We start from the raw sequence: 13,622 nt of genomic DNA on the forward strand, positions 1-13,622 counted from the left end.
GTATTTAAAATACAAATAAAAACCAATGTATTATCTCAATTGATCTTGATATTTTAGACTGACCGGAGGCCGTATTTCTACAATAGTTGTAAATACTGTAGCACCTTCCATCCTTCGCAGTAGCTCGGTAATACGAGGTAAGTAAAAGCTATGAGTCGGCAATAATTTATTCATTGTACTCATATCTTAACATACTCAGACTTTCTTAAACGATCCGTCAGAGTTATGTTGGTCTACGGCTAGCAGTGCCAAGTTAACTGGCGTCTGTTGATAGTTAATTTCTATCATTCCATCTGCTAGCCATTTCTCAACTTGTTCTTTTACCACAGCCTCGTGTCTCCAGAATACATAGTTCCTTGAAGGACACTTTAACTGTGCAAAGTCTATCTTGGTTAAGTCAAGGCTGACACATCCGTCGTTAAAGCGGAGTTTTGCCCAATCTGTGATCTTTATCTTCTTATTAACTAAAATCAGATCCATGATTTTGTTCGCAAAGTCAGGTATTAATGCCTTGACTGTGTCTGACGGGGGCTTATATGGATTCAGACAGTTTTCGTCTGATTGATCCTTTAATGGATCTATGTTATTTGGTACACCAGTTACGGTTATACCTAGAGTGAGTAAATCGCTCATTCCGACTTTAATGTCGTACTTCTGTGACATCTTAACTATCACAGCTTGGGTAGTGATATTCCTATCATCGGCCAGGGTGATTTTAACATCTGTGGCCATTGTATCACACTTAGCAGTTTTATCATCAGCTAAAATGAGGTGAGTTGTTTGTGTTTTCCTTTCGATATTTTTCATTCCACTATGAACATAATCTGTTCTTTCAATCAGTCACTATTTGACCCTGATAATCTCTAGAGAACTGTATGGCGCTCGATCGCGGGGGTATTTTAAGTTAAGATGAAGACGTATGTATATGTAGGCTCCAGGTAGTAATGAACATCAAGTTTTGGGCCCTACAAAATGTATTCGAATACTTTATTGACGAAGGCTGTATGGCGCATTGGGAAAAACATTTTCTTGAACGACACTGGGACTATATGCCTACGCTACCATTTGTATAGAGCAAGGGATTGGCTTACATACGCGTATCCAAGTATCAGCTAGCTCTACTACGGGATGCTATTAAAATTTATTATGGTTGCCAAGTAATAAATAGTTATACAAAGATAACTGAAGACCGCCTAAAAGCAATTCTGTGTATTCCATCGCCAACAACCGCCGAAAAAAAAGGAAACGTTCTGTGCCATCATGAATTGGTGGTCACACTGTATCCCAGTCATTTTAGCGCTGCTATCGCACTTGAACTCTATAAAGTTCTCTCTCCACTACTCAGCTTCTTGTCATGCAGCCTGCACGTTCGTAAATGATGTGTTAAAAGGAACATCCATGTTGGTCGGGCCCGACTCTTCACACGAACTTTATCACTTCGTTGATGTATCTAGTATCGACGTATGCTCCGGCCTATTTATTCAAACAGCTCGAGAGGGTGAAATAGCTTCGTCATTTCCAACAAGCTGGGTTTGACCATTTAGTACTGTGTTCTGAAGAAGCTGGCAAGGCCCTTTATTCACCAAAACTCCTGTCTTCATAAGTCAACCCAGTATTTTCAAAACGAATCATCGGCTCTACTTTCTCCTCTGTTGGTGCCGACCAGGAAGTATCCCCCTACACAACAGTTGCTGCCAACCCCACAAACGCAGGACGAAAGGAGAGCTACTAACTGAATATGAACAGTTATATTTCAAACCAGCCATGGCTATATCATGCCCAACAGGCTTAAACGCAAATCAGTTCAAGTCCTGGTGTATCAAATGCTAAGTTTCAGGTCCAAATTCAAAATTCTTGATATTAGAGTCATCAGAAATTGGGACGTAGAACCAGGAAATGATACTGGGACCCCGCATGTAAGTTAAACACTTTGCGAGTTTAATGAAGAAACATAAAATACAATTAAAGACATTAGGAATCCCGCAGCCTATGACTTTTACCTAGCTGAGAGGTTCGCACTTGAGAATATATTTCTTATTTTATCTGTTCGTATCTAATGAGTCACCCTCACATAACAAACATTGAAAGTGAGCACATTCTAAATCAGAGTACGAAAGTAAGCAACGCATGGCGCAGGTCGTAGCAGAAGTGATCACAAACAGTGACATAGAGTGATGAAGCACTACAGACGGTCCCCAAAGCTATAAAATACAAGCAACCGGAGTCATAATGTGGCTTTCGATAAGTTCAGGGAAATCGCGAGTCTTGAAAGAATATCTTAAAAACGCGCATTGTCAGGGTCTATAACTGTTGTGTGCACATTATTCAAGCTCTAAGAGACATAAATAACATACTGTAAGTGTGCAATGAACACCGAGGCAAGCTCATCCCGCAGTTACAATATTTATATAGTGAAGGTCAATACAAATAAAATCTTCTTTCGGGTTGAGTATCTATAGTAATCAACCAGCGTTCTATCTTAAATTTGTGCGCACAAGATTTAAGTTTGAAGAGGACATATATAGCCCATCGCATGAGTGCAACGGACAAAGAAGTGAGCGCAGCACACAATTTCAATACAAGCAACGTAAAGGCCTTTGTAAATATGATCTTTGTTTCTGAGTGGGCATCGATAGCAACCGATCACTCAATAAGTGTTGTGCATAAGTAGTGACACATAAGGTGATACAAACACTGCACCACACTCACAAAATGAAGGTGGAAATGTAAGTCCCAGAATACCACTCAATATCGACAATAATATCCTTGAGAGACTACAGGAGTAGACGTTTTTCTAAATACTTGAAGAACGTTTTACGCCATCAGCCTGAGAGTAATTTGACTTGTTCTCAAATTAATCCATGTATAGGTGGGTCAGCTCGAGAGGACGTAAGAGTAAATTGAGACTTCTGCTCAGGTTTTTCTATTCATAGGACGTGGGCCACCGGCTAGCCGAGAGCCGAGGCCCGAGACTGAGAGTACGTAACACTGTAACAGAGAAAGTGATATATTTATTTTTAGAAATGTATCCGAGTATTAAAAAGTCCTGCATAAGGTTTCGCTTTTACCAGTTGTGTTCATGACATAGACTACCACTGCACGACGCAACAAACAGAGAATTGAGGCACGGCTCAATACTCTCTGCAAAGGACTCAATCACCCCTATACTCAGAAATAGATCAAGTATAGAGTATTGCACACAATACATAACGTAAAAATACGAAACAAAACAGCGAGAGTACTACACTTCAGCATCAAGCAAGCCCAATCCAGGTTAAAGACTTCGTTCTTGCTGTATTCAGAACAAGAACAAAGCACGCACAAACCAAAACAATTAGTGTACGTACACCTGGAGCAGGGGGTACACACACATACAAATTATCGAACTTTCAGAATACAGAGGTTCCGATACACTTCCAATGAGGCCCAAACAAAATCAAATACAAAAACAACTTAGCCTGTGAAACAACACAACCCAATTTTACACACAGAAACGAAGTTTGCGTTTTACCACCAAATAAACTGACATACACCAAAGTTTACAAACAAACAAATACATAATCCCTTCACACGAACCCAAGGTTCGTTAATTAGATAGAATCGCATCATGCTCACAGGCAAAAGTCATATCCGAGGCCAAGACAAAGATAAGCGTCTACACTCACCATAAACATCAGTAAGTGTTCAAGACTGTGTGAACGTGGGGATGGAATCGAGTTCTATTTTGAGATTCACGGCAGTACAGCACAGAAGCAAAACAGTTCACGTGTACTCACACCACAATGTCCGCTCAACACTGATCAATGACGTCTTCTCCTTATCAAACGAGAAGATTAGCACGGCGAAGTGTAACAGAATAGGTGCACACCGCTGCTACACAATGCAGTCAGAAGTCAAAAGGGGTGATATATCGCCATGGACAGATCATAAAGCATTATGTCAGATGAAGCAACAGCAAACTGCTGCACCCCATGCTAGTAGAGTGGATCGCAAAAAAAACACTTCACAACCACTACTCGATTATACATGTACCAGGAACAGACAACCAAGTCGTCGACATGCTATCATGAACACGTGAACGTATGTTCAATATCAAAACATAAAATGGATTGAAAGAAGCCACCACGAACACATACAACGATCAGGAAGAAACTAACCACGATTTTACAAAGAAACAGAACGACGGTTTGGGAAATCTACAGTCGACTTATTTGCGGCAGCACATATTGCACACACAGCCAAGATCTACACGAAAGAACAGAATGTACTACTTCAAAAGTAGGCAGATGAAATAAATGCGTGGGCAACTCGACATTGTGAGTTCATCCCAGAAGTTCTCGATGAAATAAAAATATCTCGGCTGTATAAACCACCGACGAGTCAGCAGGGACACAGTCACATACGACGAATTTTCTACTCTCATAGCACTATACCACACAGTGGGTCACAACACAGTGGAAGAAACGATGAACAAGCAATATGTAGACGGTCATACATGGTCATGACAGAAAAAAGGTAGATACATTGAGTGATGTGTGCCATGTCTCAAAAAGATCGACTCTCCTGATTTTCTTCAGTCATTTTTACCATAGCACTGTTGTGCCCGGTGCGTTTACTGATGTATGTATTTAGTTATTTGATTTTTTCTGCGTCCAAAGTACACATTGAATCGAGAGGTCCATGCCCTGCTTAATGAACGTAGATTGTGGCCAATTTGCATAAACGAAAGCCGTTGGCGTCAGTGCCGGAATGGTGTTCAACGAAATTTCTTAATAGTGATATCTCTCTGCGATCGTTCTTTTGTTCCCATCATCTTATATTGGTATGGTCTGAACAAAAAAGTATTTCAATAAGGGCATGTTGCTGATAAGAGATCTTTTGCTTGAGAGGCAAACTCTATTATGTCCCGACAATCAGACTTACTGAGTTTTTATTGGCTGGCCATTTGGGGAACCCACACAGTTTGAGTAACTTGTTATGAGATTTTGGTGCCTACACGTAATAAATCCACTGACTGCAACGCACTCATCGTGATCGTCTTTCTCACAGGCTCATGGTTTTATCGTGCAGTTCTGACGACCATTGATCTACATTTGGGATCAATCTGGTTGGTGCGTATGAACAATTACTTGACTGAGTTTGTGGAACACTCCAATATCTATGGTCTCGTTCATCTTTTGTGCATACAGTTTGTCCTCCAGGATACCTACAGTGCATGCATTGCCGCTCTTTGGTCGTTCTAAAGGGATGGCATGTGGGGTAGCGTCTGACTTTATGGCTCCTTCTTCCATAGCTGGAGTGGTTATGCCTATTGCAGTTCGGGCTGTCGGCATTGTGTTTGTTTGAGTTGATGAAGTTATGGCTGGCCTATTTGCCCCTACTCATTTATGTACTTACTGCCATCGGCTCATTTTATCGTACTTACTATATACTCTAGGCACCATGTCGATATCACACAATTAAATAAATTTTCCCCTCCGATCAGCTTATTGGAATTATCTAAAACGAAACAATCCACACATCCGATCAAAGTGGCCACTACGGTCGATAGATTGACAGTCCTCTGATGGAGGATAGGTCTGCTCCACACCCATTTTATGTTCTTTATGCGTGATGATGACACAAGAAGTGTAAACTTATTAGCCGACGCAAACACGACCAAGAACAGTAGCACCTTCAGAAACAGATGAGTACACGACAGTGCGGAAAGATTATTTTTAGGAGTGCTTGCTGATTTGTTGGGTCGTCACGCATTTTCCGACATTGCTTGAATTTTAAAACTTGCAATATTCAAGTTTTCCTGCGGGCGAACGTCACGAGTTGCTATTTCGTTATATTTCTACCATTCTATATTTAGTTTGTTATAGATCTTACCAAAACCTATTGTATTGCGAGACCAAAACCAGAAGCATACTTGGATACCTCAAAACGAGTGGTGATAAAGGTTTTGGTGGAATATCAACATGGCAATAAATTTGAAAAGTCACGCATCAGTATCTATCAAACTGTACAACCAATATCAAATGATAGGGCTACTGTAATTTCTCACTTGCAACTACATCGCTGAGGTTTATTTAGAATTTCGGCTTGAGAGCAGTCGAAGTGTCACGCTGTATTCTCATGTAGAGATTGTGATTGATCGAAGGTTGTAGATTCTAGTACTAGAGCGCTCACGGCCAAATGAAGTTCAATATGAGCAAGTAAATAACTTCTCTGCATAACACAGTCTATAAAGCTAACTGCCCTTTCCAAGGGGTTCAATGTATATATTATACACGTCGCAGCTTCCTGTATATTTTTTGATTCGTTCACACACGCCTCTGCTCCGTGTTTACATAGACACGATTGTATGTCATTGAGCGTTCAGTTGTTATAATCCAAAGTCCAGCCAGGGCAAGTAAGCGAATCTTGAACAGAGTTATGCAGAAAATGCATCGCTCCTGCCTTAACAGTTAAATTGTATTTGATAATAATCAGAGCGTATTTCTCGTTTTGTCAATACAGAGTATAATATCCACCATTTGAACTATCACTGCATATATCGCACATTCAGGGTACAAAAACAGGGAGGCGTGTCTTCAACACGCATCTTGTAAGCAAGTACCTTAATTACCTACAAGGCGGTTTACTTGGCAGCTCAGATTGTTGTATTTGCGTATCAAGCTTCGAGCCACAATGGCGTGAAATCAGGCGCATGGTTGGAAAATTGAACGATGGATGAGTATTCATTGTTTATTATTTTTATTGAGCTGGCTATATTACGCCTGCATCGCTTGCGTTGGCCCAAAGAACTCAAAGTGTATCTGTTTCTCAGGAACACCCCACTCCGTAAGGCCGTTGTAGATCTGTTTCATGAAGGGTTGTGGGCTGGAGATAAAACAACAAAAATGATAATAATAAGTATTCTGGCACGTTTAATGAATTGCGGGAGTCCTGAGCATTTTTGAGACTTTTGACCGAGTCCGTGATGACTAACGAATCTATAATGCCACGACAACTAGAGCAAAACCTACAAGGCAGCGCTGTGTGACTCCAATGCAACTATTTAGATCAGAAATCTACAAGACGCAATACTGCAGGTCAAGTACAAATATTGATGTACGAAATCGTGTGCACTAAAAAGAAAGCGAGGCTTTCCAAACGTGTATGAATTACAAGGCAGCGATAAAACACTATTACTATATTGAGTGCTACGTGCTACACAGTTGTAAATCACGTGGAGAGCTGAAGCCTAGTTGCCTCGTATCTCAATGCACCCTTGATACACAGGGACAGAGGCAACTGTCAGGGTATACCGAGCAATGGGCACTCACGTATTCCAGCACCAACCTAAACTGCACCCGTTACAATACATGAGGACATACATACCCACAGAAGTAGAACTCCTGGTCTTTACTGGTAAGGGCTCTCTTCAGGTGATCGATTGTGATAGGGCCCTTGGGATAGGAATCATTTGGTGGCTCGTCATAGAGGAAGTGTACGCGCACGTTCATCTCGCGGCTACCAATCTAGGATCGAGGAAAGCACCGATGACGATGTTAGGCTAGAAGACATTTGATTATAGATGAAGATGTTAGGTTAGAAGACATTTGATTGTAGATGAAGATGTAAGTTAGAAGCCATTTGATTATAGATGCAGGTGTTAAGTCCGAAGACATTTGACTATAGATGAAGACGTTGAGTTAGAAGCCATTTCACCTTACTGCATGTAAATGTCGTTTCCACGGTGAAACAGAGCCTTGACAACTGGAACTTAAGCCACGTACACATGCACGTATACTTCAGAAACTCACCTCCTCGATATGTTTGTGCCATGCCTCGACGCCCGCGTTACGCACAGCGCTGAACATTGTGACGTGATTGTTGAACTTATTCTCCACCAGATGATCCAGCATAGCCACAATGGGGGTGATACCTACCCCACCCGACAGCAGCACAATGGGTTTGTCACTACCTTCCTTAAGGAAGAAGTCTCCGGACGGGACGGACAGTTTAACAATGTCGCCCTCTTGCAGCTTGTCATGCACCCAGTTGGATGCGTAACCAGCAGGACACAGACCGTGAGCTTCTTCACGCTATGGGGTGTATAGGATATGTTATGTTGTGTAAGTGACTTGAAATGGATCATTCTGAGGTATTCTGTACATAAGCATCCGATTCATCAGGTTGGGAAGAACAGAACGCGAGATTCAAGGGAAAGTACAAGGACAAAGCAACCCATACATGCGTCAAGCAGACCCTGACAGGGTTCGATATCCCAACAGGAACTCATTCCGAGACAACAGCTCAAAAAACGTCAATGTTAAGACGCCATCAGCATACGCACGTAGTTTTTCCTCTCACACAGTCAAACCTATACCTTGACAATCACTCACCACTCCTGGCTAGCTCTCGCAGACAGCAGGCAGTATAATCTACGCTATGATATACCCGCACCCATTCGAAGACCAAATATAAAATGCTGGCAAGTATAAGAAAACGTATGCACTTGGTAAAGCCTCCAGGGTAGTTAGACGACACCCATAGCGATAAATGTCATGTAGTAGGATGGTTCTCCACCAGCTTCACATGTGCCAGACACCAGGTATATACGCACTCATGGCGACACCTCTACAAATACACTCTGTATATAATACATCCTTCATACACAACAAAATCTTCATGCAAACACTTCGCATACACATAGCACCCATCCACATACACAGCACATTCAACACGCCTACCCACGCGCACACCACGCAACACACCTTTATAGAGAGGCGGTAGTAGTCGTCACGGGGTGCACTGGAAAGCGAGTAGTTGCGCTGTGTGGCATGGTCTCCATTCTCAATGCGAATGCCAATGTACTGTCCTGGTTCGTACTTGACCACAGGCCCCCCATCCTCGGGCTTTAGTATGAGTGACATGATGTTGCCGCTCTCTCGCTTCTTGAGGTCCACTACAAAGTTTCGCCAGTGACGCCAGCCTGTGTGGGAAGGGTTGGCGGATATGCTTGTTGCTCAGTGCCAGGTGTCAAGTGGTGGATGGTTTGTACGTGTAGGCGTATGTGACTAGCCTTAGGGTGTGTTTAGAATTTGTAGGGTTTAACCTTAGCTTTAGTTTGGTTGGAGGGTTTGTAGTCGTGGTTTCGGATTGGAAGCGAACGTGAGAGTGACTGAGAACATGCATGTGTGCACGGATGCGTTGGAGTATGAATACGATCGATTTAAACGTACAAGTATGTATTTTATGTACGCGGGTCTAGGGCAACCCCAGGGTAGGTACAGTATGCACGTGGCAGACAGAGTACAGCTGTCCGGCATATATAAAAATATCGATAAATAGATATGTAGATAGATATAGATATACATACATACATATACACAAAACAAATAAATGTACGTAAATGCGTGTATATACATGTAATAAAAATATGTACACACACACATTTATATATATATAAAAGGTTATACATACGTATATACACAATGAAAAAACTCGAGGTTCATGTCGATATTTAAGCAATACTGCATAGTATGCTGTGCATATGCTTTTTTGAGCATATAAGTGCTAAATATAGTGTTGACTACGACATATATATATATATAAATATACACATATACGTATATACATATACACGTATATCCACATTGCATATACTTGTACACAGCTATAAATATATATTAGATACATGTATGTATTGATGTATTAATGCATATTATGCCTTATATACGCTAGTGTCCGTGCGCAAGTAATATTCGTCGACTACGTGTTTACATATACATACTCTTATATATCTACATGTACATATATACACATATTGAATATACTAAAAAACAGTTATAAATATACAATAGACACATGTATATATCGGTGCATTAATGCATTATATGCCGTATATACGACAATGTGCGTGCAAGTAACACCTTTTGGGTTGGTTACAACGTAGTATAGGTGTATGCATGCAGCAGGCAAGCAAAGTATAATCTATACAAATTTGACCATATGTGCAGCTACAAATATACATGTATTACTCGGAATATGTACACGCTCTCAACACAGCAGTACCGCACTTACCACCTGGTTGGTTGGGCTTCTCAGCCAATAAGGTCTGCCTAAACACATACGCATCCACACACATATATGTATGAAAATGTATATAAATATATAAATCAAATAGATACATGTATATATTGAATTATAAATGCACAATACAGCAATTTTCATAACATACGCAATTTTGGGTGTGCAAGTAATCACTTTAAAGTATTGATTAAAAAGTGTTGTAGGTATGTGCACACGCAAAATCGGCTGAGTAAACCATACAAATATGAACATAATCAAAGATGCAAGAATACATGTCATATTCGCAGGTTGTTGAGTATTCTCGCCCATAAAGGTCAGGTTGTACATATATACATAAACACACACACACAGGTATATACAATAGACACTCGTATGTATTGTATTATTAGTTCATAATATACGCAATTTTGAGTGTACAGGTAGTAACCTATGTATTGACTACAAAGTGATATAGGTATGTGCATAACATATAAGTAGATCGATTGTATAAACAGTATATCTAGGAACATCAATGTAGCTGCAAGTATAGAATCATGACTTGCAATATGCACACGCTCTTGACACAACAGCATCGCACTCACCATCAGGTTGGTTGGCATTCTCATGCACTTAATATGAATATATATTCATTTCTAAAGGTATAAATGTATATATTAGATACACATAACTTTCCGTTTGCAAGTAATGCCTCAAGTATTGACTATAAAGTGTTATAGGTATGTGCACACAGTAAGAAGCGATTGTATAATTGTAGCTGCAGGTATACATGTATTACTCACAATATATATACGATACGCTCTTGGCAAAGTAGTACCGCACTTACCACCAGGTTGGTTGGCCTTCTCAGCCATCAAGGTCTCCTCTCGCTGAATGAACACCCACGCCAAGAAACCATACGCTTCTTCCCATGCAGCCATGATCTCAGGCGTAGCTGCGTCCCCCAATGTGTCCTTGATAGACCACAGTAGGTTCTCCCCTACAATGCCATAGTGTTCGGGCAGTACGTCTAGACTCACGTGCTTCTGTGCAATGCGTTCAACGGCTTCGGCCAGCATGCCCAGGTCGTCAATGTAGAGTGCGTAAGCGTGTACGGCACAACTCAGTCCCCATGGCTATGGGTATAGAATAGGTGCAGTTTGTAAATACGTTAAGCCATACGCCATTCACTTTTAGAATGAACAATTCAGAACACAACAATATATTGAATGAAACCAGGGTTCTACGGCATGTGTATAGAAGAAAAACCGCTATTACGTGTCTAGGCTTAATGCGATTCTATTCGTTGCTACATTTGTAATCTGATAGGCGGGTACAGTTTTTGACTCATAACTCACCTGCATAGCCTTTCCGTCCTTATTGGGCACTTGATGCGAGGGGTTAAATAGCTCAGCGACCTCTGGGTGGTTGGCAAACATTCTCTTGTACATGTTTGCGGCAATGTCGTATCCATGTACCTCTAGGACGGGGGCACAGCTCTTTACTATGTCACTGTTTAGGAGAAATTGAGAAGTGATGAATGCCTGGATGTTTTTGAGGGCTTCTGGATTTAAAGTGATATAGTTTATATAAGCTGAGTATGCTAGTTCTCGTGCACACGCTGTACTGTGATGGTTTTGATGGGATTTGACAAGCACGAGCTAGCAGTAGTTTAGAGTTCTAAACCCACTCAACGATATATATGTATTTATATATTCATACCTCACTAATCTACATCCCTCACTAAGTTTGTGGATTTGAATTCACCTATCCTATTGTTTATCAACAACTTAAAAAATCAAAGCTTGAATGTAAACGGCACTACACATAACGCTTCTAGAAACACTAACTTCCCATCTAATACCACTACGTTGATGATGTTAAGACATCAAGATTGAAAGAAAGCCAGTACAGATACATGTCCGATGTACAACTAAATTCAAATAAAGCATAAATAAATCAAATATCAAGGCAGGTTAAAACAAAAATAAATCGAATAAACTTAGGTTAATTCAGCTAAGTATCTACATGGGCAACGAGTGTCACATACATGGTCTTCTGCGACAACGGCGGGGCCTCCGCTTTTGGCGCTTGTGTTGCGTGGAAGAACCGGCTCATCATGCTGGTAGCGGGTGCAGCTGTGCGCAGCTGAGAAACCAGAGGACGATGGGCAAACGCCGTCCTGGCCACGGTACGTAGCGCATTCATTATTGATTATTCAAAGGAATCTACTTGTGTAGTGTGTATGTGTCTGTCCAGATACAAACCAGTGTGGAGTGTGGACTGTGGAATGAATAGCTTTGTCGGACAGTCATAAAGCTATTTATCACTTTTATTTGGTTAAAAAAAAAGAGACTGCACTGGGCCTCTGCACTGGGCCTCTGCCCTCTGGAGACATTATTACCAAATATATCCAATCCGTACGAAGATACATACGCGACTACGCGAGCGCTTGCCAAATGCCAATTGCCATTGCAGTGGCCAGTTACACTGTTGCAGACTTGAAGTTGCAGAATGCAGGATTGCAGGCCCAAGCCCCAGCGCCTACTGTGAGCCTAAGAAGGATGATACAATTTCGTTTTTACCCTCCACCGACCACCATGACCAGTCACCAGAGGCTCCGCGAGTCACTACTCACAAGTCACTACTGTCGCAACTATAACTTGAAATGTCGTTATATTTTTTTGTTGTATTTTTTAAAAGTGACGGTTTTATTTAACCAAAAGTTTTCCGTATCGTTCCATGAACCAAACGAGAGTACATCTGTATTGATTATGATTGGGTTATAATGTACCAGATGGCGGAGAAATTTCCATATTAGCTTCTATGGAATACTTATGCTCATTTTATTTTTTTATTCTTATCCTATCAAATAAAATCGGACCCGTCGGCGACTCGGCGCTCGTGCTCTGGTTTTATTTTTTAAAAATAACCAACAAGGGGTTAGATTTATTTTTATCGTTTGTGTGCAGTGGTGCACTGTGCTGGTAGTGGCATAGTGCAGCTCACCGCTGACTGCAATCCAGATATACAAACCCTAAAACCCTAAAACCATTTATTTGTGAAAAAATATTTTATAAAAACGATGACTAGTTGAGTACAACAGAGAAATCAGATTAGTTTTTTTTTAAATGATAAAATAGTAGTTAAAAAAATCAATTTACACCGACGGCCCGACGTGTCCGAAAGTACATGAGAAACTATTTATAGATATAGTACATATTTAGGTACATACTCTTGTTTTGTATTTGGGGTTTAAAAAAAAACATCCAGAAAGAACAAGAAGATTGAAGAATGAAGATTCTGTCACTAAGTCACGGACTGATGACTGATGAGGATTGAGTCTCATGAGTCATGACTCTCATCTGTAGACTGTCGTCTGTGGCCTATCCTGTGGGCTGTGGGCTGTGGGCTTGTGGCCCTGTGGCATAATCCAAGGGGCTATGCAGTTTGTATGCACTACATATGCACACACTTGTGAAAATAGTACCGTTATTGTACTGAAGTCTGGACTCTGGGGCTCTGGGGCCTCTGTTTGTTGTTTAGAAGGCTATGGTGAGTCAGCATTTATTTAGTCAATA

At 41.0% G+C, this 13,622-nt stretch overlaps 2 protein-coding genes across 2 annotated transcripts; both read right to left on the reverse strand.

The window, feature by feature from the left end:
- Nucleotides 1-5,099: 5,099 nt before the first annotated feature.
- On the reverse strand, nt 5,100-5,333 carry SARC_07846 (hypothetical protein; the record flags this gene model as incomplete). The annotated part of the gene is made up of 1 exon (XM_014298200.1): nt 5,100-5,333. One exon carries the CDS (start codon nt 5,331-5,333, stop codon nt 5,100-5,102), a length of 234 nt encoding a protein of 77 aa, XP_014153675.1.
- Nucleotides 5,334-6,714: 1,381 nt separating this feature from the next.
- On the reverse strand, nt 6,715-12,669 carry SARC_07847 (hypothetical protein). Its single transcript, XM_014298201.1, has 7 exons — nt 12,092-12,669; nt 11,400-11,553; nt 10,889-11,177; nt 8,748-8,965; nt 7,794-8,075; nt 7,369-7,508; nt 6,715-6,867 (listed from the first exon to the last, which is right to left on the reverse strand). The coding sequence occupies exons 1-7, from the start codon at nt 12,247-12,249 to the stop codon at nt 6,759-6,761; spliced, it is 1,350 nt and encodes a 449-aa protein (XP_014153676.1). The 5' UTR covers nt 12,250-12,669; the 3' UTR covers nt 6,715-6,758.
- Between the last annotated feature and the right edge of the window lie 953 nt (nt 12,670-13,622).

Source organism: Sphaeroforma arctica (assembly GCF_001186125.1).
Source record: "Sphaeroforma arctica JP610 unplaced genomic scaffold supercont1.651, whole genome shotgun sequence".
NCBI lineage: Eukaryota > Ichthyosporea > Ichthyophonida > Sphaeroforma > Sphaeroforma arctica.